This window comes from Melanotaenia boesemani, chromosome 19 (genome assembly GCF_017639745.1).
Source record: "Melanotaenia boesemani isolate fMelBoe1 chromosome 19, fMelBoe1.pri, whole genome shotgun sequence".
Classification (NCBI taxonomy): domain Eukaryota; kingdom Metazoa; phylum Chordata; class Actinopteri; order Atheriniformes; family Melanotaeniidae; genus Melanotaenia; species Melanotaenia boesemani.
In genome coordinates, this window is record NC_055700.1 from 10,275,018 (window position 1) to 10,299,754 (window position 24,737).

Consider the following 24,737-nt stretch of genomic DNA (forward strand, 5'->3'; position numbering starts at 1 on the left):
CCAAACAAACAAACAAAAGAAGTAGGTTGATGCTTTTGCACAGCAGAAAGAGGCCATGTGTGTGGCTATTTTCAAAATGAAGAGAGACTTGTATGTTTATGTGTGAAGTAGACTGTGCATCATTGTGCTCCAGGCTCAGAGCAGCATACATCTGGTAATGGGGGTTGGGCATACAGTCAAAGGGAGGAGGCAGAAGTCTGGACATCCCTTGTAAACCTCTAATCATGCAGCCAGCTACGCAGCAAAAGCCCAAAATCTGAGCATGCATTCCAATCAAATGCTAAAATGTAGACTGCAGCCCACCTCAATCCTCCTCCTCTTCCTCCTACTCAGAAACTTTATCACTAAATGTCCATAAATGGTGTGTATTGGTTTTTAACAGAGAATCAAGCTTGTAAAGTATCAGCTGGATATTTCATACTTACAAGCTCAGGAGTAACATGCTCAGCCATTCAACAGATAATACATTTCATTGATAAAATGAATCAAAATACAATTAGAAGAAATGATCAAAAGTAAAGCTATATGCTACTAGTGGCATATGTAGTTCCTACAGAGCACTCACATTTTCATAGTCCTTCATGGTAAGAGCTTTGATGGGGGACATCTTGTCAGGAAAAGAAGGAGCTGTAAAATAATAATAAAACAGTAAATCTTTGCCAATTTGAGTCACAACACAGGAATACAATCTGTAGCACAGAGAATCCACCCTGCTACCAAGATAAACTCATATTTTTTCCTTTCACATTTATTTTACGCTTTATTTTAGAGAAAAAAAAGAGAAAGAGAAAATCATGAAGTTTTTTCACTGTAGAAGCGTAAGCAGTGAAATGGTTTCTGGAGAGCTGCCCTGTTTAGACTGACTGAAGCAGCCCACAGCTGATCATGTAACACCAGTCAACAACACATTTCACAACACTCTTGACTCCTTGATGGGAAGCACTCCATCACACGTCTTTCTTAGTTTCAGTTGCTTGTTTATGTATGTGCTCTTGTTCAATGGCATAGATGTTAGGATTTGTTTTGTCTTACCTTCTGTGTACGTCAATGTCTTCAGTGTAAACAAAGATAAAGATCTGGTTTCTACTATTAAAATATGGCCATACTGGCTTTATTTTCTGTGATTCCGCAAACCCAATGAGCTTTGGAGTTATAATTTAATTTATAAACACAATTCTCTTAGTAGTTTAAGATAACTGTGCATTAACTTCATTTTTTTAACTTGCTTTTTTTTTCTTTTGAGATGAAAAAAGTGACCACATGCTAACCATTAGGGCCAATCATTGGGTGGAAGAAGAAGAAATTTACAAAAAGTTATCAAATACTCTGTGCATGCAAGACTGTAAAAACATCTTATAAAGAGAACTCCCAAGAAAACATGAAAAACATCAAATCTGGACAAGCAAGTACACTAGCAAGTGTTTGCAAACTATATTTGCCAGACAGATGTTACTGATCAAGACTGGAGCAAAATTTAGTGCCACTTTGCTGCTTACTCGCAAAAAGTAATTTAATAGTTCCCTCTTGGTGTCCATTTGCTGTACTGACAGTTTTTTTTTTTTTAACAAAAATCGGTCAAATGGAAAGTCGGCCCAAGTATGTCTAAATTGGAAATATTTTGTGCCTCCTCTAAAATATTACATTATTGAAAAAATGTTTTATTCAAAGAATGCAAACCTATAACACTAATATTTTTGTGTCATAACGCATTGACTTGTATAAAAGCCACAGACACTGCTGGCCTATATATACTAATTGGTTATTTACTTGCTTCATCTAATAGTCTGGATGTGCATATATTGTTGGCATACAACAAGAGTATGACAGTTAATTAGAAATGGGCTTAGCTAATCATCATCATCAGAAGTGTTAGGGGTTAACAGGTTTGATGACAAAACTGGGAAGGAACAACAATTTAGCTGCAGAATTAATTAATACACATGGGAGGCACACACCTGATCAAGTGAGGGGAAAAAACAAACAAACAAAACCAAAAAAAAAAAAAAAAGAGAGAGAGAGAAGGAGAACAAAAGAAAGCTTTACTGTACCTGTCATGCTGTCTGTGGAATATTCTCCAGCATCTATGGAGTCTGGTAGTCTGCAGCTGTAGACGGATTCATTTGTTAATGATGCAACCTTCTGAAGTGCAACATATATTTGGTAAAAGAATCACTGTGTCATCCCTCCATGTCAAATAAAGAGCATTAATAATGGAGAAGGAAAAGCAAAAAGGAAGTCAAGCTTCACTGTGAATATATACCGAATGCTACAATTTTGAAAAACCCAAATGCACGGTGTTCATGTATTACTCACGCTGGCCAGTTCCACTGAGCCCTAAGGACGCGCCATAAATAGCTTAAGAATGATTCTCTGCTTCATTTACATTGACTCTGACATAACCTCCTTTCTCTGTGCACTGTTGTGTGTGTGTGTGTGTATTTTTTTTATGTGTGTCTTTTCTTTTTGTCACAAAATACATTAAAATAAACTCGGTACACCAAACATCAAAATATTTATATGAGTTTTTGAGCATCAAAACTTGGTTTTGTAGTCAGGATTACAATAAAATTTGGTTTGGCACTCAGGCCTTTGACATTTAAAATATAAAGAGTTTAACGGCACTTACTGGCAATAACTGACTAAAGTTGTATAATCGTTAAAATGGTTAGAATTAGAGGTTACGGAATGAATAATGATAATGACAGGACCCCATGAAGACTAAAAAACAGGGATGAATGTGTGAGACCATGTGCCAGCTGCAGCGTAGCTCTCTTATTAAGACAGACGGGAGGAGAGAGGGAACGAGAAATGACAAACCAGTGGATGGAGAGGGTTTTCACTAGCAGACAAGTGAAGTACTGTGGCTCACATCAGCTAAGCATCAAACAGGGATGGGTGGCAATACACAGTACAATGCACAAAACAGGAACATACATTCAGATCACTATGTCATTTCAGCAATCAGGATGGGCAACCACAACACAAATGGGCAAGTACATATCTATCACTGGCAGTGATCAGTAGTAGTGTTACCAACTATAAAAGAACAATTTCCCATGTGAAGGAAATAAGCTGTATAAACAAGAACTATGTGCATCCAAGCGCATGTTTCATGACCCTGACCTTTATAACTAATAATATGAAGCACAGAATGACTTCCTGTCAAAGATCCACAGCCATTAAAAAACAAACAGCCCTGCTGCTTCTCTGGTTAATTCTTGAGCAAAATTTATACGAGACATACTGTATGTCATAGCTACATATTGATATTATATGACAGGGACGGGGGGAAAACGTTATTTCTAAGTAATGACAAAAGTCTGTGCAAATTATATGTAGGAAAATCGGTTGATTGATTTTGTATAGCTCTAGGAATCATTTGAAACTTTTTTTTAAAATTACATGTGGATTTTTAATAATAATAGTCTTCATCAAGCTCCAATTCTTTCCAAGCTTTCTGTGACATAAAGTAGTCTGAATACTCCTGATACGAATACACTGCATCTAAAACATCATATGTTTTAGGCTGCAACGCATCCCTACCTTATCTTTTGTTTGGTTTGACACCAAACCCTAAAATTCTAACAACCATCACAGAGCAGTGATGAAAAGATAAAAGTGCTGCTGACTTAAAATATCCAGAAACTGATTTAAAAAATACTTAGTTCTTGTTTACACAGTGGGAAATACATGACATGTACAAAATATCCCTCCACAAAACACTGAAGTTTAATAAGACTGTGTGCGTGCTAATAAACGTTGCATCACCAAAGTTTCACATGCCAAGTTAGCTCTTCCTGTGTAAATGCAGAGGAAGCACTCTACAACATGAGCTGTGATAACAGTGAAAACACCAAAAGTAAACACATGAAACTTCAGTACAAAAATCTTTTAAGTGATCCTCAAAGAAAAGAACATTTTAAGTGACTACTGTTACTGATAGTTTTAACAGTACTGCAGATGTAGTAACCCCTCCAGCACCCAATGGAAACAATGCAAAAGCCTATAAACAATGACTTCCTCTTTTTCTCACTTTGTTCTGCTGCTACTGTCAAAAATGAAAGCAGCGGCACAAACATCACCTACAACATTTAACAAAAAATAGTAGCATCTGCATGAACAAACAGAAGTCCATGCAGATCAAAGACATTTTTTTAAATTACAGATTAACGTGAATCAGGTTTCAGAATTACCAAACAAGTAATTCACACCACACATATCAGCTAACGTCTTGGATTACTAAAGCACGCTTACCATCTGGATGATCACTTTTCCACACAACACAGCTGGGCTAGGTCATTTAAAGGTACAAAAACCAGAGCACACTAAAAAAAACTAAAAAGCAGAGATGCTTTAACATATTTTCTATGGAGCAGAAAGAGCTATAAACAATTAAGGGGAAGCACTAGTGAGCAGCAGTAACACTGTTGAACAAAGCTAATAATGATGCACTGTTCACCTACCACAATCACATTCTTCTCTCATGTCAAAGAAAGCAAAAGAAAAAAAGAGGAAAATGAATACACATAGCTAGTTAACTACTCTGCTTGTACAAAGCGAGCAAAGAGACGTCGCTGCTAAACTCGGAACCCATTGGCTTATATAATTTCCGCTTTAATACGTTGAATGACAGGTCAAAAAGCTGACCCACCAATCGCAGTGATGCCAGAAACATCCAACGACTGTATATGATTTATAGCAGTAGTAATCTAATAGTAGTTAAATAGAAGTCTTTTTGGACAATTATATCAAATGTTCACTACTGCTATCCATCAATAATAATAATAATATCAGATAAGAACGTTTTGCATTTCTACACGTGTTATATTTGGCGTAGATATTTTTCTCATTTTAATAGATTCAATGAGCTGATGTGAAAACGAATATTGTTTCTGAACAAACGAAAACATACACAAGTAGAAAGTTATGAAGTAACATTACTTATCAACTTGCTTTGATCACATTTGTCAGGGATTTCCCCTAACACAGAAACTAATGTTTGATGTAACTGGGACAACGAATGCACCCAAACAAAGTAAGCAATGCCTCATTAAATGTAACGTTACAAAAGGTATTCAACATAATAAGTGGTACATATAGGGCAAATTAATTCAGTCATATAACATTTCTAGAACAAAATAAGTTCAGCGTTATTGTGTTATAGCCAAGGCACATTCGGGGTTTACAGTGGAAAATACTTTCGGATTTGAGTTAGCTTAAACACAACAACGCTCTGACAAGCTAGTTAGCGTTAGCTTGCTAGCTATCGATGTTAGTATTACCTTCCGTTGATATCAACGGGGAGCGTCATATCGTCCCCCACAACAGAATCCATCATAGCAATCCACTTATTTTGTGTTCTTGTCCAATTAACATATCGTTTTACCAACTAGACGCTATATAAACTTCGAAAAGCGGAGCAAAATTCAAAATAGTCCAGGCTACCGCCATAATGATATGGTAAACGTCACCATTGTGCACGTCGAAGTCTAGTGCTGCCTTTTTGTGCAGTAGGAAATATTTGAAATCTTTTGAAAGACATCCGAAATGGTTGCCTTCAGAAGTTGACGATGGCTATGCAAATTTGAAGCAACGTAGAAAACAGTTATGGTTATTTTATTCTCGTCTAAGTATCTGTTTATAATAGTGCCATGATGCAGGATAAGTCGTCATGGTCTGAAAATTAGAATTTTCGCGGAGTTAAAAGGCAGCACACGACTGGGTGGATGCTGACGAAAAACGATTGGCTGAAGCAAACATTCAAGGCAGGGTCATAGAGATTTCAGCATATCTACTCTGTCAGTTAGACTTCCACATGAATGTGGCTGTCTTTTATTTTATTATTATTTTTTTAAGGCAGAAAAAAATGTCAACTTCATTCTTGATAGTGCTTAAAAATCCCACTGTCTTGGCATTATCATATTATCATCACATTATCATGTATGTAAATGCAAAACTGGAAGTTTACTAACAAAAGGGTGACCATGAGGAAACGGTTATTTCTAACAAAATTGGCCACAAATCTCGACTGAATCTCAGGTAAAATCCAAATTAACAAGTTGTATGTAGCCTTTCTTTTAATTTCTCTCAGAAAAGTACAAAATTGGATCAGACATAGTGTGTACTTCATGTATTCATCAAGATGTTAAGAATATCCTTTACCAAATTTCGTGTGGTGAGAAGGGTGTGTTGCCACATAATCAACGCTGGCTCCAGGGAGTGGGTTAATTATAACGTTTACTAAACAGAGCTTACATTAATGACTGTGTAGGCTGAACATTTTATCCTAGTTTTACAGTTAGGGAAGGAGCTCTAACATCTTGGTGTAAGCATATGACTCAGCTGGAATGAGGCAATCCGTATGACAACAGCGACATCATGTGGTGCAATATTACAGTCAACATGGCACAAGTATGAAAAGTTATATTACCAAATATTCGCTTGTATTCCTTAAAATGATATACTGGAGGAATTATAGTAAGGCTTTAGAACAAAGCGCAACTGTGACAGTTTTCACTAAAATCATCAATGACCTCAATCTCTCTGGACATATTGTAAGATCAGCATTTGATGTGACTGACTATTATAATCGGTTGTCTAGAAAACTTAGTTGAGCTTTCCGCCTGTTAATTCATTTGTTTAAACATGCATCATAAAGATTATGTCATTCCAGGAGATTAAGCACTTCAAAAACACTGGGCACTATGTGTGGATTGTTTGGAAGTATTCAAGTAATTTAAATATGAAACAAGTAAAAATAACACATACACAATTTAAAAGTATTTATTGAGCAAATATACACTGAACAATGACTAAAGAGTAGACAGATAAAAGATGAATGCTCCAGAAATGGTCTTATTCAGAGTTTGATGACTTTATGCATTTTGTTGAATCTCCAAACAGGTTTTAATTATAAAGGCAATAGAAAATCTTTGCTCCAAGTCTTGTTTACAATTGTGAGGTATTCTTAGCTTGTTTTTCTGTTAATAACAGCTTTACAAAAAGCAGAAACATTTTTCACATACTAGAATAATTTCTCAAAACACAAGTTATCATATAGCACAGTCCTGGTACAGTACATGGTTGATTATCATAGAGGAAAAAAACAAGAAATAAAAAAAAATAAAAATTAAAAATAAAAAAAATAAAAACATAATAATAATAAAAAAAGAATAATAAAAAAAAGAATTAACATTGCAATAAATTTGTTCTCTGGAGCCCCAAATTTACACATAAAACTCTATAAACTCCAAGACCAGTTGGGATAACTGATATATAAAATTGTCAGAAAGAGTATTTTAACTAGCTGACAGAAATTTGTTCAGTCGGCAACCACATTAACAACATTAAATAACATTAAATTAGCAAGAGGGGATCCACTGTATACAGCAAGGTTTAAACAATTATACACACTTGTGTCCAGCTACAGCATAGAAATGTTTTAATTAAAACTATCTCCACTAGTGTCTTAAAATATTACATACAGCTATGTGTGTGTGTGTGTGTGTGTGTGTGTGTGTGTGTGTGTGTGTATGGGTAGGGGGGTGCTTTGTGCAGAAAAAAGGAGAAATTTTATTCTTAGAAATACAAATACTTAAAACCCTGTGATTTGTATGGGATACAAAAGCAAAAATTAGTTTTACATCTTTATAATAGCCTTATTCTAAGGGAAAAATTCCCACAGAATAAGCACCTGTTTAAACTGCAGCATTGGTAAAATAAAAGAATTAAAAACTTTTGCATAAAAAAACAGATGGGTGACGGTTTGGTAACTATCATGTTTAATGGGATATCACCATTATAGTGCATTAGGAAGCTATAGCATTATTTTATGTGGACGTTTTCATAGACTAAGCAAAGATGCACTATAAGCATTAGAATATTTAAGCAAAGTGGTGTAATAACAGCACTACGGCTAGCACCTTAGATAATTTACTTAGCACCATGCATTAGGGGGGACGGGATAAAAGACAGAGGTTTTATTATGATTCCTGTACCCAATCTCCTCTCTCCCATGGCTCAGTTCTCCTCTAAGGAATGCTTGTACCTGTAGTCTGTCTGCTGTAAATAGTGTAGGTGATGCTGGTTAAACAATAATACTTCTATTTTTAGTCAAAAATGAAAAGCAAGAAATGAATGCCAAACTCCACAGTTACAGAGGGTTTAGTGAAACACTATTGAGAATTAGAGCTCCATACTAGTCCTATTCCCCAATCTGACATTGAATTTCAATCTAATTCTCCTAATAATGAGTGGCATCTGGTTCAAAGTAACTTTTAAATTAGCATTTAAAACATAGACTTTCTCTATGTGGACGGCTTGTGTGCTTTGTTTTGTGGTTCTTACTGAGAGCTGACTTGGTGCCACTGGTTTTCCCACATCAAGAAGGAAACTGAAATCTCCCATTTGGAGCACTAGTTTAAAAAAAAGTGACTTCTGCTCAATTTAAGCAAATGAGTCTACCTCTGGATTAATTCACCTTTGCAATATCACGTTAAGATGAGCACCAAAGGCAAATAAAATGGCACCCCTGAAAAATCCTTCCATATAAGTTCCAAATATCAAATTATCTTCTCATTTTCTATTGCACTTAAAGATTATTTCTTTACATAAGATACACATGTATAGAAGTTAATAATAAAGCACATATATAGATATACATTATATATGTACATTTACATTATCTCAATGACTTAAATTCTCCTCTGATATAACTGTATTTCTGGTATACAGTTAAAAAACAATAAGTTATGAATGTCTGCTGCTGAACTTGGCCTTGCTCTCCCTTCACTTATCAGTGTTCTGGAGACATTATGTGGCCTTCTTTCTCCAAGCAGGTGCCCATGTGGAGATCCTTCTTGAAGAGCCCGAAGAAGCTTTTTCTGTTCTCAGAGGCCAATAGTGCGAGAACTCCCCCGCTCCTTTTAGCTCCAGTTTGCCCCCCCTTCACTCCCTGTGCTTCCTCCCTCTTTGTCTGCAGTCCAACAGGAGTTTGGTAGTGAGACAGGGTTTGTTTTGGGGGTCTGGTGCCATTTTCTCACTTGGAAAGAGTTTGGCCATGATTTCAAGATTGCTCTGATCTCCATGCCTGCATTAGTGTGTTGTGCAGTTGTCCATTCCTCCATGCTCAGAAGACTTTGGCCCTCACAGGAAGCAAACAGGACCTACTTCCAGGTGGTAATGGGAACCAAAACTGGTTTTTGGGAGGTTGTGGATGTCAACCACAGGGAGTAAGGTGGGGTCCAGAGAGTGGAACACAAAATGAGTCTGATGCCAGCGCCCATCTTTTATCTGAAAAAAGGTCAGAAACAAATATAACAAATCAGGGAATTTTACTTCGAATGTTGCCTTATTTTCAGAGCCCTGACTTTGTTTTGGTAAATATAATTTAAAAGAATGTTATTCCTACCCAGCAGGAATCTTCCAAAACCTCTGGCTCGAGCTCTCCTCCCAGCTCAAACACTTCCCCTGTCCAGGCCTTAAATTTTACAGACAACTCTGCAACTGGCTGATCCTGAGCTGACTTCCAAACAGAGATGTTCAGGCAGTGGATGATGATGTGCTGAACAGCCTCTGAACTCAGCAGGTGCAGGAAGTTCATCTGGACACGACCAACACTGACAGTTGGCTGTAGATAAAAAAAACATGTGATTAATTATTTTATGTTATGTCATGAGTGCAATATCAACAGTGCTGCTTTTGTCTTATGTTTACCTTGGATATTGTTATCGGCTTAAGGCAAGTCTGTCCACCTCCAGTAAAGTTGCAAGAAACTTCTATAGTATCTGATGAACAACCCAAGTTGGGATCAATCCAATAAGTGCCTGAAAATTGAACCACATTTGGAATTATTTGATGAAATAAAAATATTTTTGCAAACTACTTCTCCATCAAGAACAACAATCATTCGCCCTCACCATCATTTAACTTCTGTTCACAGCTGTGTAGGTCCCTGCAGATGCGGGCAGGGTTGTCCCGAGTTCCCAGTGGGTTCTTCAGGCTCTGGATCAGGTTACTGAGGTAGTGGAGGGTCTTAAAGATCTCTGCACCCTGGTCCAGCATCGGCAGGTCCATCACTGGTTTATTCTAGATGACAGAGAAAAGGTCTTTAACACAATAAAGAACAACATATTCTGAAGAAACATCATACTCCACTAACCTCAGTCCTGAAGGGGGTGGGTGAATCAAGAAACAAACGACCATCTTCTTTCTGCAGCAAATAAAAAAATCTTTAGTAGTTAAGTAATCAGTGCAACTATAACCTTCTGGACAAGACATCATATTAATAAGACTCACTGGATGTAATTAAATCAGAAAACACAATGTGACTTACAAATGACAAAGGGACACCTGGAGGACCCTAAAGAGAGAGAAAAGTTAGTTACACAATGATTCTTATACCTCAAAAATAACATTGGGTTAACTTATAAAAGCAGAAAACGTACTGGAGGTCCAGGGGGTCCACGAGGTCCAGGGGATCCCTAATAAAGAAATTAAACATATATGCTTTAAGAGCTTTTATGGTATCTGAGTGTCACATTAACATGTAGTACACCAGTAAAAACCAAAACAAAAAAGACAATGTCATACAAACATACCGTTGGACCTTGGAATCCCTGTTGGGAAAGAGAAAAGAAACATTTTTAGCCTAGATATTGTCATGAGTTTTATTCCTCAAACAGCTTATATTGCAAACACAATGTAAAAATGCTAACAGTCAAACAAGACTCACAGTCTCCCCACGATTGCCCTTCTCTCCCCGAGGACCCTGGAAGGAGATGTACAGAGTCCAGTCAGTGTACTGAGGAACAATGATGAAGCGGGTTTTAAACAAAGCTTTACTATAATACATACTGCACTTCCACTAGGACCTATAATTCCCACAGGACCAACGACTCCTCCTCTACCCTATTGGAGAGAAGCAAAAGAAAGTTAGGGTAAAACAGGGGCTGTAAAGCATTTCACCAGTATACTCTCAATATAATTAATCCACTTGCCATTGCTCCTTGTGGCCCCTTTGGTCCCTGTATGCCCTTTGGCCCAAAGTCTCCTGGAGGCCCCTGTATACATCAACAATAAATATTTATACTATACTATGGGAGAATTTTCACCTCATCATGGAACATTTAACATCCACTAAGTGTTTACATACTGAACACAGTGGTTCGAGCGGCCCTATTAGATGATAGTCTTGGGTTTGGTGTTGTGCTTCTAATGCAACACATTTCCATCCCCACAACAAGGAACAGATGGAATGTGTTTTTTGGATGCGAAAGAAGACTTGCCTCATATTTAGATGCAGGGTAGATTCAGCGCCATCAAATTGCTCTTAAAGCTATGTAAAACTAGTCATGCATCTGCATATGCTGGTACTTTTTAAGTGTATGCAAAATCTGCTTTTTAGTTATGTAATCATAAAAAACACACTTGTGCAAGCAAATTATTGTCAGCGCAGGCAATTATTTCCAGGCAACTATTTTTAACATTACAATCTCAGCCTAGTCAGGGCCAGGTGTTGTAACATCAAGGCTTGAAAAGACCTATAACAAGCCCTCTTTGTCATAGCTCATGGTCTGTTTTGGTTCTTGAAAGGTTACACCAGCTTTAATTAGTTCTGCAGAGGGACTAGTGGTGAAGCAAACCATTCACAGCTGAAACAACTCTAAAAAAATGCTTATTCTCACAAGTTTATTCAAGATTTTAGTGTCTAATTTAATGCTTTTAAAATGTTGGCCTAATATTTTTTCCCATACATACATTTATATCTATTCTGATGTGGATTTGTGTAAAATTATCTAATTTCAATATCACATTTAACTGCCTGACTGCAACATTCATGAAGGTGAAGGTGAACAGTATGTGCTCATTTTTAACTTTGTATTCAAATAGTGGAAGATTGTGTTGTTTGTGTTGAACATACCCTTGGCCCAAAAACTCCCAGAATTCCTGGAAATCCTGGTTCCCCTGTATCGCCCTAAACAAGAATTCAATGCAGGATAAGAAACATGGCATCTCAAAAAAGAAAAAAAAATCACAGGTCATTATCTATTTGTTCTTATTTATGCATATACTGTATGTTTAGCTAATACACACGGGTTGTCCTTTAGTTCCTCGGTCTCCCTGTTGCCCTGGTAGTCCCATTCCACCTCTGAAGCCTCTTTTCCCTGAAGGTCCACTCTGGCCTCGAAGGCCCTGCTCACCCTGAGGAAATCAAAACAAGCAGTTAAATCCATTATACTAACAGTTTGCTATTATTTTATTGAAGTGAATCAACCAATATAGCCGACATTCATTCACATGAGCAGATATTCTTTATTTCTATTTAATCTTCACATCGATGAGTTATCAGTTATACATTTCCTTCTTACCTTTGGTCCGATGGACCCTTGATCTCCAGGGAGTCCTGGAACACCAGTTTTACCACGAGAGCCAGCTTTACCAGAAAGACCCACCTCTCCATCTTTACCATGCTCTCCCTACATACATCATGGGAATGAAGATGAGGCATTAAAATGACAAGTTCATGGTCAGTTCATTTTTGGAGCAGAACAGATAATAAATACACAGAGAACATTTATGGCAGGGGCCTCCAACTCCAGTCTTCGTGAACTACTGTCCTGCAGGTTTTAGATGTCTCCTACTACAACACACCTCTACACAAGCCTGTTAATGACCCAGTGATTTGAGTCAGGTGTGTTGCATCAGGCAAAAATCCAAAACCTGCAGGACAGTAGCTCACGAGGACCGGAGTTGGAGATCCCTGATTTATGGTAATGTGTGGTAGGATAAATGCTGAAAATTCTATTGAATAGTAGCATATCTATCAACAAGCAGATGTATAAATTAGGTTAATGAAAAATTCTTACCGGCATGCCTTTACTGCCATCTTTTCCAGCAACTCCATCTACCCCGGGCACACCCTCCTGCCCCTCAGGGCCAACCACACCTCTAGGACCAGGAGGACCACCCCCACCCTGAAGAGAACAGAGGGCTTATTAGATAACTAGACTTAGCATAACAAGTGTGCTATAAACATACATGACTTTGATGTCATTTTCAGTTATTTTATATTAAAAAAAGAACAAAAATCATTTTCACCTGTTTACATGAATCCATTTTTATTTAGTTTATGACTCATTTAAAATATGCACCCATAATGCAAATTTTTCAAGGATGATAGTTTTAAGACATTTATAAAATGTTGCAGCCCAAAGATGCAGCTCAGGATGCACAGATAATCAGTTTCATACCTCAGGTCCTCTCGTTCCTTTTTGTCCCAACTGACCCTTTTTGCCTTTCTGACCCTGAAGAGACAGAAAACACATTTCATAATAATTTCAGCTGTGCAATGGGTCCTAAATCTTTCCTGCACTAACATTTCTCAAAGCTGCATGGTATTTTGGTCTGAGCCGAAAATTAAAACCGAAAGCACAACAGTGCTGTATTATTACAGTTGTTAAAGGCAGATTGAAGACCGCTGCACAGGATGCATGTGGTTATGTGCAATATTAGATGCTTTTCATAACCTTGAAGGAAACCTGCTGATGTTAGAGCAAAATTAGTAATGTTCCTTTACATCAGTTCACCTCTTACAAAAAATTCAGGAAACATTCTGTGAAAGTTTGCAGTGGTAAAAGAAGAAGCTCTCAGATGTTACAATCTCATATCAAATGATTTAACAAAGCACAGAACTGCACTGTTTAACATTTGCCATTAGAGGTTCACGTATTACCTCCGTCAGTGGGGTTATGTGGTTGGTACGTTTTTGAGAATTATTACTCCAAAACATTATGAACAAATTTGTATTAACAATTTAAAAAAATAGAAGTAAGGCCCAACTTAAAAGTCATTAACTGTTATACTGTTATTATCAGCAGCTAATGGGGATCTTAATAAATGAAATGAAATGAAAAAAACAAAAAACAAAATACCAATCCAGATCTAGATCTGAATCTAGAAATATCTTATTAATCCCCAGCAGAGATAAATAGTCTCAGACTGCTGTTGCAAACTGTGCTCTCTGAACTGGTGACACTTTTTAGTCAGATCAAAGGGGAAAATAATCCCCTTTGAGATCATAGACCCCAAAACTCCACCCATCACTTATAAGTAAAACTTCATCCTCTGCAATGCACTTCCTGGTGTCACCAGCAATACACCTACTAAGTTTTAAGTAAACTGGATAAAGGATTTACAAAAAAAGTGAAGAACAGACAGACAAACACATACAGGGATTCCTTAACTTATTTCTGATATTTATGTAATATCTTATAATTACTACTGTATTTCTTAGGACACTTCTTTATTATAGCACATTCGTGCATACACACACACAAACACACTTTAACACAAACACTTTAACCAACAATAATAGGAGAAAGATGTAGAAATATTAACACTACAAATATGTGTTTAACAATCCATAAATAAAGTAAAGCATATACTACAACCGATGACTTGAACATATTGTATCTTGAGTCCAATATTGACCTAAAGGACCTATCAAACTAAACCCTTCACACACACACCCACCCACACACACACACACATGCAGTGTATTTCTACCTCAGACAGCAAACAAATGATTTATTTTCACATCCTTACTTGATCGCCTTTGGAACCTTTGGGTCCTTGTTGCCCTCGAGGCCCAGGCTGCCCCTGGAATGGACAGTTATCCAAATTAAAGGATTTAAAAGACACCCTGTGTAAACACATGTTGTGTTTGTGTAACTTTAATGACAGAACTGTGCATAAAGAAATCACATGGTTTGACACTCACTGGTGACCCAGGAGCCCCAGGTCTGCCTCGTTCTCCATCAACGCCAATTTGACCCTGAAATACAACAAATGCATTTAAATACCATAAGGCAAAACACCCACATTGTTTTTAATTAATCTGTAGGGACAGAATAGAATGGAATAGAAATACTTTATTAATCCCTTTCGAGAGTCCTCAGGGAAATTTGGGACTTACTTTATACCCTGGATCTCCTGATTCACCTCTTTCTCCTCTATCACCTGGAGGTCCCTGATAAAACCAGACATATGTGAATTAACTGCAAAAGGCTAAATTTCTAGATGCTAGAAGAGAAACAATACAGGGAGGCAAAAGAGTAAGTCAAGTGTGGCTTACTATGTCACCTGGAGGACCAGGAGGACCCTCTTTCTTCCCGTCATCCCCCTGCTCTCCCTGTAGAAACAAATCAGAACAAATTTAGTGAGACACAAATGAGACACAAATCCCAGATGCTTTTGGGCTCATGAGCTCAACAAAGTGATATATCTGGTTGGTGCTAGGGTCAAACTGGGAATCTGAGTTAAGGTACAGAGAAGAGTAAGAGATCCATTTTGCACATAAAGTGAATGAGGTGTACCTTTTCACCTTTTGGTCCTGGAGACCCCATTGGACCGTGTGATCCTTGATGACCCTGTAAACATAGATACCCACACATTATGCTATATAAAACAATTATGCTTACTAACCATGACAGGTAGTTTAATTTTGTCCATTCACATTTGAAGATTTCCAACAAATCTTACCTCATAGCCTAAAAGACCGACTTCCCCCTGTTGACCCATTCGACCAGGAGCTCCCTAAATTCACAAATATTTTGTCATCAATTGGAGCACCCATTAGATATCATAATGTAAAATATTGCACTTCAAGTGGACAGTTGGAGTATTTTTAATCATTGCTGTTCTACTTTACCGTGTGTCCAATAGTTCCTCTGGACCCCTTTGGCCCAACAAAACCTGGTGGTCCAGTCTTTCCCACCGACCCAGTCTCTCCCAGATGACCCAGATGACCTTTGGCACCCTAGACATACATGAGAGAGAAGTTACAGAAAAAAAGACTGCATTGACTTTCGATCTCATCTTTCTAGAATTTGTGACTGTTGAAGGATTCATTTGTTGCCAGAGATCATTTGATGTTATCACCTTTAATCCTGGTTTGCCTCGTTCCCCAATTTTGCCTGGCTTACCTTCTGGACCCTAAAGATAAAAATAAGATAAAAACATGGTGAGATTTGGGAGTCTGTGAAGGTCAGTTTACCAATAATATGAGACAGGTGACTTACCCTGACTCCAGTAAGTCCAGGATTACCAGGTGGACCTTCCTTTCCCTTTAACCCAGTTTCACCTTTTTCACCTTTGTCACCTTCCTGACCCATGTCGCCTTTTTCACCCTGATCAAACACCAATGACAACAAATCTTTGTTTAATATTCTAAACCTAAACTATAACATTGTTTTGTATTTGCTGTCTCTATAATCTTCTATTGCAACACCTAGGATATTTTTCTACCTTGGTTCCATCAGGACCAGCTGGACCAGCTTCTCCCTCTAGGCCTGGCTCTCCCTGCACATACAAACACAAACATCAAATCAAAAGACCATAAAATCAACTGTGGCTCCAACTGATAACTAAATATTTTATTCAGATCTGAATAATGTGTTTTGAAAAAGATCATTTAAAATAAACTTACCCTCTGTCCTATTAGACCTTGCTCTCCGATGTTTCCAGCAGGTCCAATTGACCCCTGACACAAAAACACACATTAAATTGTGGACTGACTCCTTTAAACCTAAAAACTATAGATCCAGCCCAAAGTGCAAACCTTTTCCCCTAGCTCGCCTGGCAGCCCTGGTTCACCCTCTTTGCCTGGAGGACCCTTACAAAAGATAAAGAGAGGAAAATGCTGAATGATTTTGGTTAAAAAAATGAAAAAGAAAAGTTAATTACTTTTTGGCATCACACAGAGTTTGAGAAAAGAGTCAAGGCTGTGTTCCCTTATGTCTTGCTATGTCAGAGAAAAATAAGATGCAGTACATTGTGAGTGGGGTTAATAAATTTAATAGAAAAGATTAGCAGAATTATAGTATTGCTGATCCACTGGCAGGGGCTGAACAACCGATGTTACATATTAAATGATTTAGTCTTCAAATGACCTTTTTTGTCTGTGCAGATAAACACTAAGACATGGGGGGTGTGGCTGCATATTTACATTTAACCACATGTGGAAGTATGCATGTGAGTGTAATTGTACCATCACTCACCTTTTGACCAATTTCTCCTAACAGCCCCACAGTCCCAGGTGGTCCAGGTGGTCCCTACAGGTGACAGCACAGATACATAAATGATAATCATATTAAAAAAATTAACTAATCAAAGTCAGGTGTAGTTTAATATGTACAAAAAGTAGAAAATCATCTGGTAATATTGTTTCTTAGCCAACAGCAGCTAAATCAGCCATCCATCTGCACACAGTGTGGCTCTGAATGTGATTTGTAGCTGTGCTCCTTAATCATGGATGTTTGGCCATGAATACTGATTTATGGAATGGATATGAATGAGGATAGCTGCCCAGTTGATTCACATACAATTATGTGAGTAAGTTGTGTGGTCTTTTCATTCATATTTTTGGTTACAAGCCCAAAGTAAGTCAACAATAGGACAAAAATATTTTATCTATCAGAGGAAGCAGTTATGCAGCACGAGAGTTTAAAGCATCAGAAATTAGATTAGGCATAAGATGCATATTTTATCTAATAGGAAACAGAAGAACATTACCCACTGATCCCCCCATAACAGTATGAAACACCAGATGCCCCCTAATGTCTCTAATGTTGCTAAGTTCAGCACACATTTCAGGTAATTGCTCAAAAATAAAACCACAAACTATATCTTCATGGCATTATTTATAATAATTTTCTCACAAGTTAAGCAATGTGCTACTTCTACAAATATGACATTTCCTAAAGCTGAATCTCTTATTTCACTTGCAGCTTGCTTTCTGGCCAACATGGAGCAATTCTCTGCAAGTGGAGACAATTCCCTGGCTGCTCCAAATAAAAAAAATAACACAAGCACATATACTTTTAATAAGTACAAATATATGCCTCATAAACTACATCCTGGCTGTTATACTTTGGATTAATAGGGCTGGGCAGCGTGAACAGGACTGCTGTTTCATACCAAAGAGTATCTAATAAAGTTTTTTGAAAAGGAGGGGAAAAGAAAGGTTTGGTGAGCTGTAGAGGGAAAACTGCAAAGACTAATCCTCAAAGGAAAGAAATCAATGTTAGACTCCCTTGAGTTCTGAAGACACCAAAACATATCAGGAGAAGTGAAATGATGAGGAAGCAGGAGATAAATGTCTGAAATGCTGGAAATACCGGCTCGCCCGCTATTCCTTTGTCCCCTGGAGGTCCAGAAGGCCCTTGAATACCCTGCGGACAGAAATGTCAGTGGGTACAAATCGCAGGTAGAAGTTCTTTAACTGTGATACCATTAGCTACTAAACCTAACAGAGTATTAGCTGATTACATACAAGCTTTATTTCCTCTTTTTTATTGAAGGTGTCAAGAATATAATATGTCTCAGATCAATCAAACATAAGAACACAACAGTACTTAAAGAGAGGTGAATGTAGCTGATTATGTATTGTGAGTGGTTATTATGTTTAAGCATGAGGATAATGAACTTACAGGAAAACCTTTAGGCCCAGTTTCTCCTGGCTCTCCGATCTTTCCCTGGAATGACAGTAAAGAAGGAATAAAAAAGAAAGGGTTTATATTTAATTCAGCATCACATGAATCTCTCTTAATTTTCCTGTAAGTTATTATGCTGACCCCATTTATGTTAGATTTACAAACCTTTCCATAAAAAGAAGAAGAATCAGCAACAGATGCTCTAATATTTCAAAAGTGCAGTGGAGTTTTAGAAGTTTAAGTGCAGGCACAGTAAATAATTCACAACCCCACCAATGGGTACAAAGAAAAAAACAACTTAATACTCATTTGTCATGTATGTAAATTTGGCCAGAGGTTTACAGAAACCACTAAATCACAATCTGTTCCTCAAAAGCAATACGTTGTTTGTGACAGTGTGTCTCTCCACGCTCCTGTAGGTCTACTAAATTATGCATGCTTCACTTTTCCAGAGGAACAGAGGTACCAAAAAACACAAGAGGAAGGATAGGAAAAGCACAAATGTGCCCAAGAGTTTTACCTGTGATCCAGGAAAACCTATTTTTCCTGGGGGACCATCGGGACCCTGTAGAGAAAGGGAGGGATGAGAGATAACCACTGTCTTGAAATGTTAGTTTATTGTAATCTATATTTCCTGCCCTGTAAGTAGGAGAGACATGCAGCTTTTCCTACTTTTTTCCACTCTTTGGATTACAGTGTCTAGTTTAAAGATATTTATTAGCATTATTAGAGTTTATGAATGGCAGTAGTCTTACCTTCATGCCCTCTAATCCCAACTCTCCTGTTGGACCATCAGGCCCTCTTGCTCCCTAAAACACAAGACAGCTGTCACTTCACCAACAGAGGTCACTGTAACACTGCCAGACAGCCACAATATGCTATAAACAAACATCAGGGCTACTCAATTCGGTCCTACGAGGGCCACAATCCAGCAGGTTTTCCATGAATCCCTGTACCAACACACCTGAGTCAAATTAATGAGTCATTGTGTAGAACCTGATTGGCTGTTAGAGCCACCTAATTTGACTCAGGTGTGTTGGTGCAGGGATACATGGAAAACCTGCTGGATTGCGGCCCTCGTAGGACCGAATTGAGTAGCTCTGCTCTATAGTTTGACACCAACAAAACTCATAGTGGAAGGTGAGTGAGGGTTATTTTGTCTAAACTTCAATTCTCAGGACAAACAGGAAAAAATCTTCCCTAACTGATAATGCATGCAAGCTTGGTGTTAAAAGCAGCTACAAGGCATCTTTATCTAGTTTGATACAAGCTAGTGAAAGGCATTGGTCAATGACCTACAATAATTTTACACATGGTTCATATTACAAAGTCGATACACACACAAATCCAGTTTATTTAATTTACACTTAAACATACACTCTGCCAGGACAATCCAACTGTTTATACTACATGGGTGCAACAGTCAAACAAAATTATTTTAAAAGGTTTAAAGGCTTGCAAGTCCAGTGAACAGTAATGTTAAATGGGAACTGGGCAGTGGACCAGTACAGCCCATCTACTTTGCACCTGCATGTAGACAAATTTCCCATCTATGCTCTGGAAGATGTTCTTATGCATTGGCAGAGAAAAGATGCAAACTGGCTGAGAGAAATGAAACAACCAATAGGTCAATCTCATGTTACACTGCGTATAAACAATTGGCTAGCTATGAGTTTCTCAGTGTAATAAATTATTTTAAGAAAAATCAAATATAACATGACACAGTCACAAAGGAGGCCTTGTTGTTTGAGTGATTGATGACCATGCACAGTGGGAGTTTGGCCCATGGAGAACACCACTAGTTGAAGTGCTATAAGCCTATTACACAAAAAACTGGATGAGCACTGCTCATTAACATTCCTGTCTGGGGTACCTGCTACCCGCTGGTTGCGTTTACATAGCCTGATTAGCTGATGTGCAGGGAAAATATTTCATCCACTGATTGCAGCCACGGAAAAAAAAGTATTTTCATGGCATTTATTTTCAGACACAGACAGAAAATTAATGCAAGTGGTTTGAATTCAAAACAATCAACATGACCAATTTAGATTTTAACCAGCTCCACGATAACCACAGGTTTCTGACAGGCAATGATGGGTTGAGTATGCTCTTCAGTATGGAAAACATTAGCTGAAGATTTGTTCGTTAGATGTCATGAGGAATTTATTAGATTCAGAAAATGATTACCAGTCAGACTTGTGATTCCTCATCTTTGACACAAGCTTGAATCAATAAATTTAAAATAGTTTTTGCACATGAAAATGCAGCCAAGACACAGAAAATAGAGACAGCGGTGGCACTAACTTCCTATGGTTTGATGCCAACATGCAGTCTTTGATTCAACAATATTTTTAAGTTATAAAACAGGCTAGTGTTGCATCCAAGTGGAGACAGATGCTGTATTCCTATCAACGTTTAGTCTCCAAGTAGCAATCAAAAAGACCTGCAGTGGAAAGTATATCTCAACCTAGTCCTCAAGTTCATGTTGTTTTGCATGTTTTTTACTATACAGAAAACAAGGTGAGTACAATATACATGTTTCTGAAAGTTGTTTGATTTCTTGCTGGGACAGAGCTCATGTATGTTGAGGCACTGTCTGTTACCAACTGTTGTATTCAGGTTTGTAGTTGTGGACTGTGTGGACTGCTGACAATATAAAAAGAAAACACAGATGAGCTATTAGGGCATACCCAGGGTGACTGAAATGAATGCTTCAGGTAAAGAGCCTCTCTTTTAGTTTAACCCTGTTTCCAGCTGGCTCAGTGTACAATAGCAATAAAAGTCATGGATGATGAAAATAACAGGATCTTCATGTCCCATAAGTATTAGAAGCAAAAGCTGAGATATCTCAACCCAAACGAAACACAAATATTATTGAAGCTGATGTCCTCCTAAACATCGTTCAAAACATAAATTTAAGAATTTATTTGCCATATGCAGCTCAAGAAGCCAGATTTTTTTTAACCAACATTACTTATCTAGTCTGGAGTTTCAGCTGATAATATTTATCTAGGTACAACTCCAGATGAATCTTTCCTTCTTTCAGAAAATACTCTGGAGTCTTATGTGATTTTACTCTTGTTGAGATTACATAGCCTGAATTTGACTAACCTGTGTTGTTACTGGCATCGTCTGTATTAGTTTTGTTTGATTCTTTTGTCATGCAGCCCTGAAAAACTGGTTTCAACTGAAGAAAAAAAAAATGTAATTATTAATGTGGATTTCTCCTATCAGTCAATAATGAAGTAGGTAAATGGAAAGCAGCCATAAAAATGGGATTCTTTAGAAACTGGGGTTGCCAACTTCAAATTAATGAAATAATTTCAGAGTAATTAAAATTTCTATACCATGTATTATATTAATGCTGGAAATGTAGGATACACTAACATGATAAAACAAAATAATGTACATGTGAAGTGCTCACTGGAGGTTTATCAAGTATATAAGGTGTTTATGGGGCGTTTATTACTATTTTTAAGGAGAAACGAGGAAACAAAATTCTAAGTAATGCAACATAAATCATCACCATTATCAAAAATGTCATTTCAAAATTTTAGCACATGAAGGAATAATAAGAAACAAAGCGCTGGTATAACAGTTTTTGTGAATGATGAATGAGTTTTCTCCTCTGGGATGAAAAAAAAAAACAACAAAAAAAAATTATATGAATTGAAAAACTTGCCTACTTGCCTGTATACAATCCTTTGTAATCTCCCATAAATCCTGTTTATCTAGTTCACTAAGTTAATTTCCAAGCTGCGTCTCGATAAGCCACTAAAACCTGGTCACACTTTTCAACCACAACACTCATGTTGCTGAACTGATTTTCCCCATAACTAGCAGCCATTATTCTGTTTCTGTAGAAAACAAAATGTTTGTTTTATATCACTGCAGCTCTTCCAGTAGTTATAATGGGAAATTACTTCTGAAAGGGATGAAACAGGACCACCATTGAACTTTGAACCTTCTCATGTGTTATGTAAGCCCACATGTCCATTTAACACACATGATATCAGTTCAGAGGCAGCCCCACATCAGTTCATTGTGTTTATCCACTTGTGTTTTCCAGCAGTGCATCAACAGCAGCAGCACATAGTTCCTATATACACACATCAGAGCACGCACATACTCTTTTTTGCCAAGTTTATGATCTGGTTTTCAGTCTGCTTGGCTATGACACAGTGACTGCAGAACACCAGTCACAATCTAAGCAGCAAAAACAACCGGTGAAATCCCCCAGACTTACCCGCAAGCCTTTAGGTCCTCTGGTACCGGCTGGCCCAGTAGCGCCAGGGGGGCCCTGACAAATAAAGGAGCAAAAATGGGATAAAGAGAGAAACACAGGGGGTGGAAAAAGGGAAGGGGACATAAAACAAAGGTTTACACTGACAGACCACAGGGCCCCCTGGCTATTGACCCTGGGGGGGAGGACAGCCTGACCTCAGGAACACACTATGGGGTTTGTTGTTAGATCTGTCACTCACACCAATTAAAAGGTCTGCGCTGGAATCCTGTCCTGCTGGACCCTAAAGCCCCATATTTATGTTTGTTTTGGTGGCTCAATGGCCCCCTCTTTGAACCGGTGCTGGGCCTGATCTCTGCCAAGCGTGGACAGGGTTTAGACACAGCAAGGGGAGAGGGGGCAGTGGCAGCTTCTAATTGGTTATAGGTGTTGGGTTTTTGACTGACGGGAGTGTAATGCAGATTCAGCAGGAGGCTGTCAACCCTCATAATGCTCAGGAAACCTCTGTAGCAGACTGTGGATCACTACATACTATCATGTATAATTGCTAAAACTATTGCTTTTGTACAAAAAAGTAGACAATGACTTAAGGAAATCCTTGATAGTTTTCTTTAACATGGCTACAGTACTTATGTTGCTGTGTTAAGTGAAAAAGATCAACTACCATTCAGTAGAGCCTTATATGAAAAAGACAAGCAAAAACAAAAGAAAAAGACTTACTGGTCTTCCTAGTGGTCCAGGAGGTCCAGTCTCACCTGGCATTCCTTGGTGACCCTTATTTAACACAAACACACACATAAAACACCAAAATTATAACTTACACAAAACGGGATTACACAAATGATTAACTCCAAAAAGAATAACGATCTGGGGAATAATAATGACACAAAGGAGCTTGTCTGGTTTAATAACTGATTCTGCAGCCTTTATACTAAGTGGAAGGAAGTTTTTACAGGGCTAAGATTCCAAATGGGATTTAATTAGAGGTGTTGACACCAAGACAAACCTCTAAATGTAATAAATTATTTGAATTTGTTCAAGGCAACAGATTCTTTCACACACACATGCACAAATGCAGTGCAAGCAAACATCTGCAAAAGTACTCTGGAAAGCACATTTAATGTAACAAGAAAATTGTGAAAAAATCTTAAGGACAGCTGGAAGAGCTGATTATATATCAGAAAACATACCACCACTGGCTGTTTTTCTCTTTTTTGATCTGATTTGATTTTCTGGACAGGCCATTTGTAAAAGCATAACTGTATAATGAAGAGTGTTTCGGTTGGACTGGCCACAACATCTGAATACAATAAAATCCTTTCATATAGCACAGTAGGCAGCTCTGATGTCATGTTTCCAGAGAAATAAAACATAGATGCCTATAGTATGAGCTTTCTGTTAGCAGCTTTGGATGTTTGCTGGTCAGCTCCTTTCACTTTGTATGATGCTATCTTTTCCAGAGGGTCTGTTTCTGTTTTGTAGCTGAGTGTGAGCCAGCAGAGAACTTCCTTAGGAGTGTGAGTAGTGAAGTTCTCAGAAACATCCAACAGGCTGTGAGCCAACAGGAAAGCTCTCTCTGTTTCAGTAAGAATGATGACTCAATTGTTATCCACTCCAGGCAGTTATATACATTAGATGGTCCATATGAGCTAAAGCCAAAACCCAAAGAAGCCACTTGTTTTGCTTGAAAGAGGTGAATAAGTGTGTGAGGGGGTGGAACAGCAGTCATAAAATTTTGAGGATCATTCTGAGACCGTGCAGACTAAAGGAAAAACATGAAGGGATGCCTGATGTCCTCCTTCTTAGTTTCTTTATCTTAAAAATCTTTAGTAGCATTCAAGAGGAACCAGCCTTTTCTAAAATGCTTAAACCCCATCAAAGCTTTAAATCATTGTACGGGGTCTTCCAGCTAGACACCTCCTGCAAAACACCAGCTTAGAAAACATGCTCCTATGTACCCCAGGATGTGATGTGTCACTTATTCCTGCTGACATTGTGGCATT

The 24,737-nt window shown here is 37.9% G+C and overlaps 2 protein-coding genes across 8 annotated transcripts in view; both read right to left on the reverse strand.

The window, feature by feature from the left end:
* Positions 1 to 5,486, reverse strand: part of cdk5rap2 (CDK5 regulatory subunit associated protein 2) — a 34,697-nt gene extending 29,211 nt beyond the window's left edge. For 5 of the 7 annotated variants that reach the window (XM_041969328.1, XM_041969327.1, XM_041969329.1 and 2 more), the window contains exons 1-3: positions 5,283 to 5,486; positions 2,049 to 2,104; positions 566 to 627 (exon numbers count right to left, since the gene is read on the reverse strand). In XM_041969328.1, the coding sequence (XP_041825262.1) occupies positions 566 to 627; positions 2,049 to 2,104; positions 5,283 to 5,338 (174 nt within the window). In that variant the 5' untranslated portion in view covers positions 5,339 to 5,486. The remainder of the gene's footprint in view (positions 1 to 565; positions 628 to 2,048; positions 2,105 to 5,282) is intronic. The other 2 variants (XM_041969332.1, XM_041969331.1) reach the window with 1 other exon arrangement.
* Positions 5,487 to 6,767: 1,281 nt separating this feature from the next.
* The window catches only part of col27a1a (collagen, type XXVII, alpha 1a), a 66,011-nt gene continuing 48,041 nt past the window's right edge, over positions 6,768 to 24,737 (reverse strand). Inside the window, exons 27-61 of the mRNA XM_041970375.1 lie at positions 23,455 to 23,508; positions 22,738 to 22,791; positions 19,247 to 19,300; positions 19,012 to 19,056; positions 18,489 to 18,533; positions 18,177 to 18,230; positions 17,058 to 17,111; positions 16,619 to 16,672; positions 16,487 to 16,540; positions 16,306 to 16,359; positions 16,080 to 16,187; positions 15,940 to 15,993; positions 15,710 to 15,817; positions 15,541 to 15,594; positions 15,375 to 15,428; positions 15,134 to 15,190; positions 14,975 to 15,028; positions 14,780 to 14,833; positions 14,605 to 14,658; positions 13,251 to 13,304; positions 12,867 to 12,974; positions 12,369 to 12,476; positions 12,094 to 12,201; positions 11,921 to 11,974; positions 10,998 to 11,060; positions 10,855 to 10,908; positions 10,733 to 10,768; positions 10,599 to 10,616; positions 10,446 to 10,481; positions 10,334 to 10,360; positions 10,160 to 10,210; positions 9,918 to 10,086; positions 9,715 to 9,824; positions 9,410 to 9,628; positions 6,768 to 9,291 (exon numbers count right to left, since the gene is read on the reverse strand). Of these exons, the coding sequence (XP_041826309.1) occupies positions 9,145 to 9,291; positions 9,410 to 9,628; positions 9,715 to 9,824; positions 9,918 to 10,086; positions 10,160 to 10,210; positions 10,334 to 10,360; positions 10,446 to 10,481; positions 10,599 to 10,616; positions 10,733 to 10,768; positions 10,855 to 10,908; positions 10,998 to 11,060; positions 11,921 to 11,974; positions 12,094 to 12,201; positions 12,369 to 12,476; positions 12,867 to 12,974; positions 13,251 to 13,304; positions 14,605 to 14,658; positions 14,780 to 14,833; positions 14,975 to 15,028; positions 15,134 to 15,190; positions 15,375 to 15,428; positions 15,541 to 15,594; positions 15,710 to 15,817; positions 15,940 to 15,993; positions 16,080 to 16,187; positions 16,306 to 16,359; positions 16,487 to 16,540; positions 16,619 to 16,672; positions 17,058 to 17,111; positions 18,177 to 18,230; positions 18,489 to 18,533; positions 19,012 to 19,056; positions 19,247 to 19,300; positions 22,738 to 22,791; positions 23,455 to 23,508 (2,481 nt within the window). The 3' untranslated portion in view covers positions 6,768 to 9,144. The remainder of the gene's footprint in view (positions 9,292 to 9,409; positions 9,629 to 9,714; positions 9,825 to 9,917; positions 10,087 to 10,159; positions 10,211 to 10,333; positions 10,361 to 10,445; positions 10,482 to 10,598; positions 10,617 to 10,732; positions 10,769 to 10,854; positions 10,909 to 10,997; positions 11,061 to 11,920; positions 11,975 to 12,093; positions 12,202 to 12,368; positions 12,477 to 12,866; positions 12,975 to 13,250; positions 13,305 to 14,604; positions 14,659 to 14,779; positions 14,834 to 14,974; positions 15,029 to 15,133; positions 15,191 to 15,374; positions 15,429 to 15,540; positions 15,595 to 15,709; positions 15,818 to 15,939; positions 15,994 to 16,079; positions 16,188 to 16,305; positions 16,360 to 16,486; positions 16,541 to 16,618; positions 16,673 to 17,057; positions 17,112 to 18,176; positions 18,231 to 18,488; positions 18,534 to 19,011; positions 19,057 to 19,246; positions 19,301 to 22,737; positions 22,792 to 23,454; positions 23,509 to 24,737) is intronic.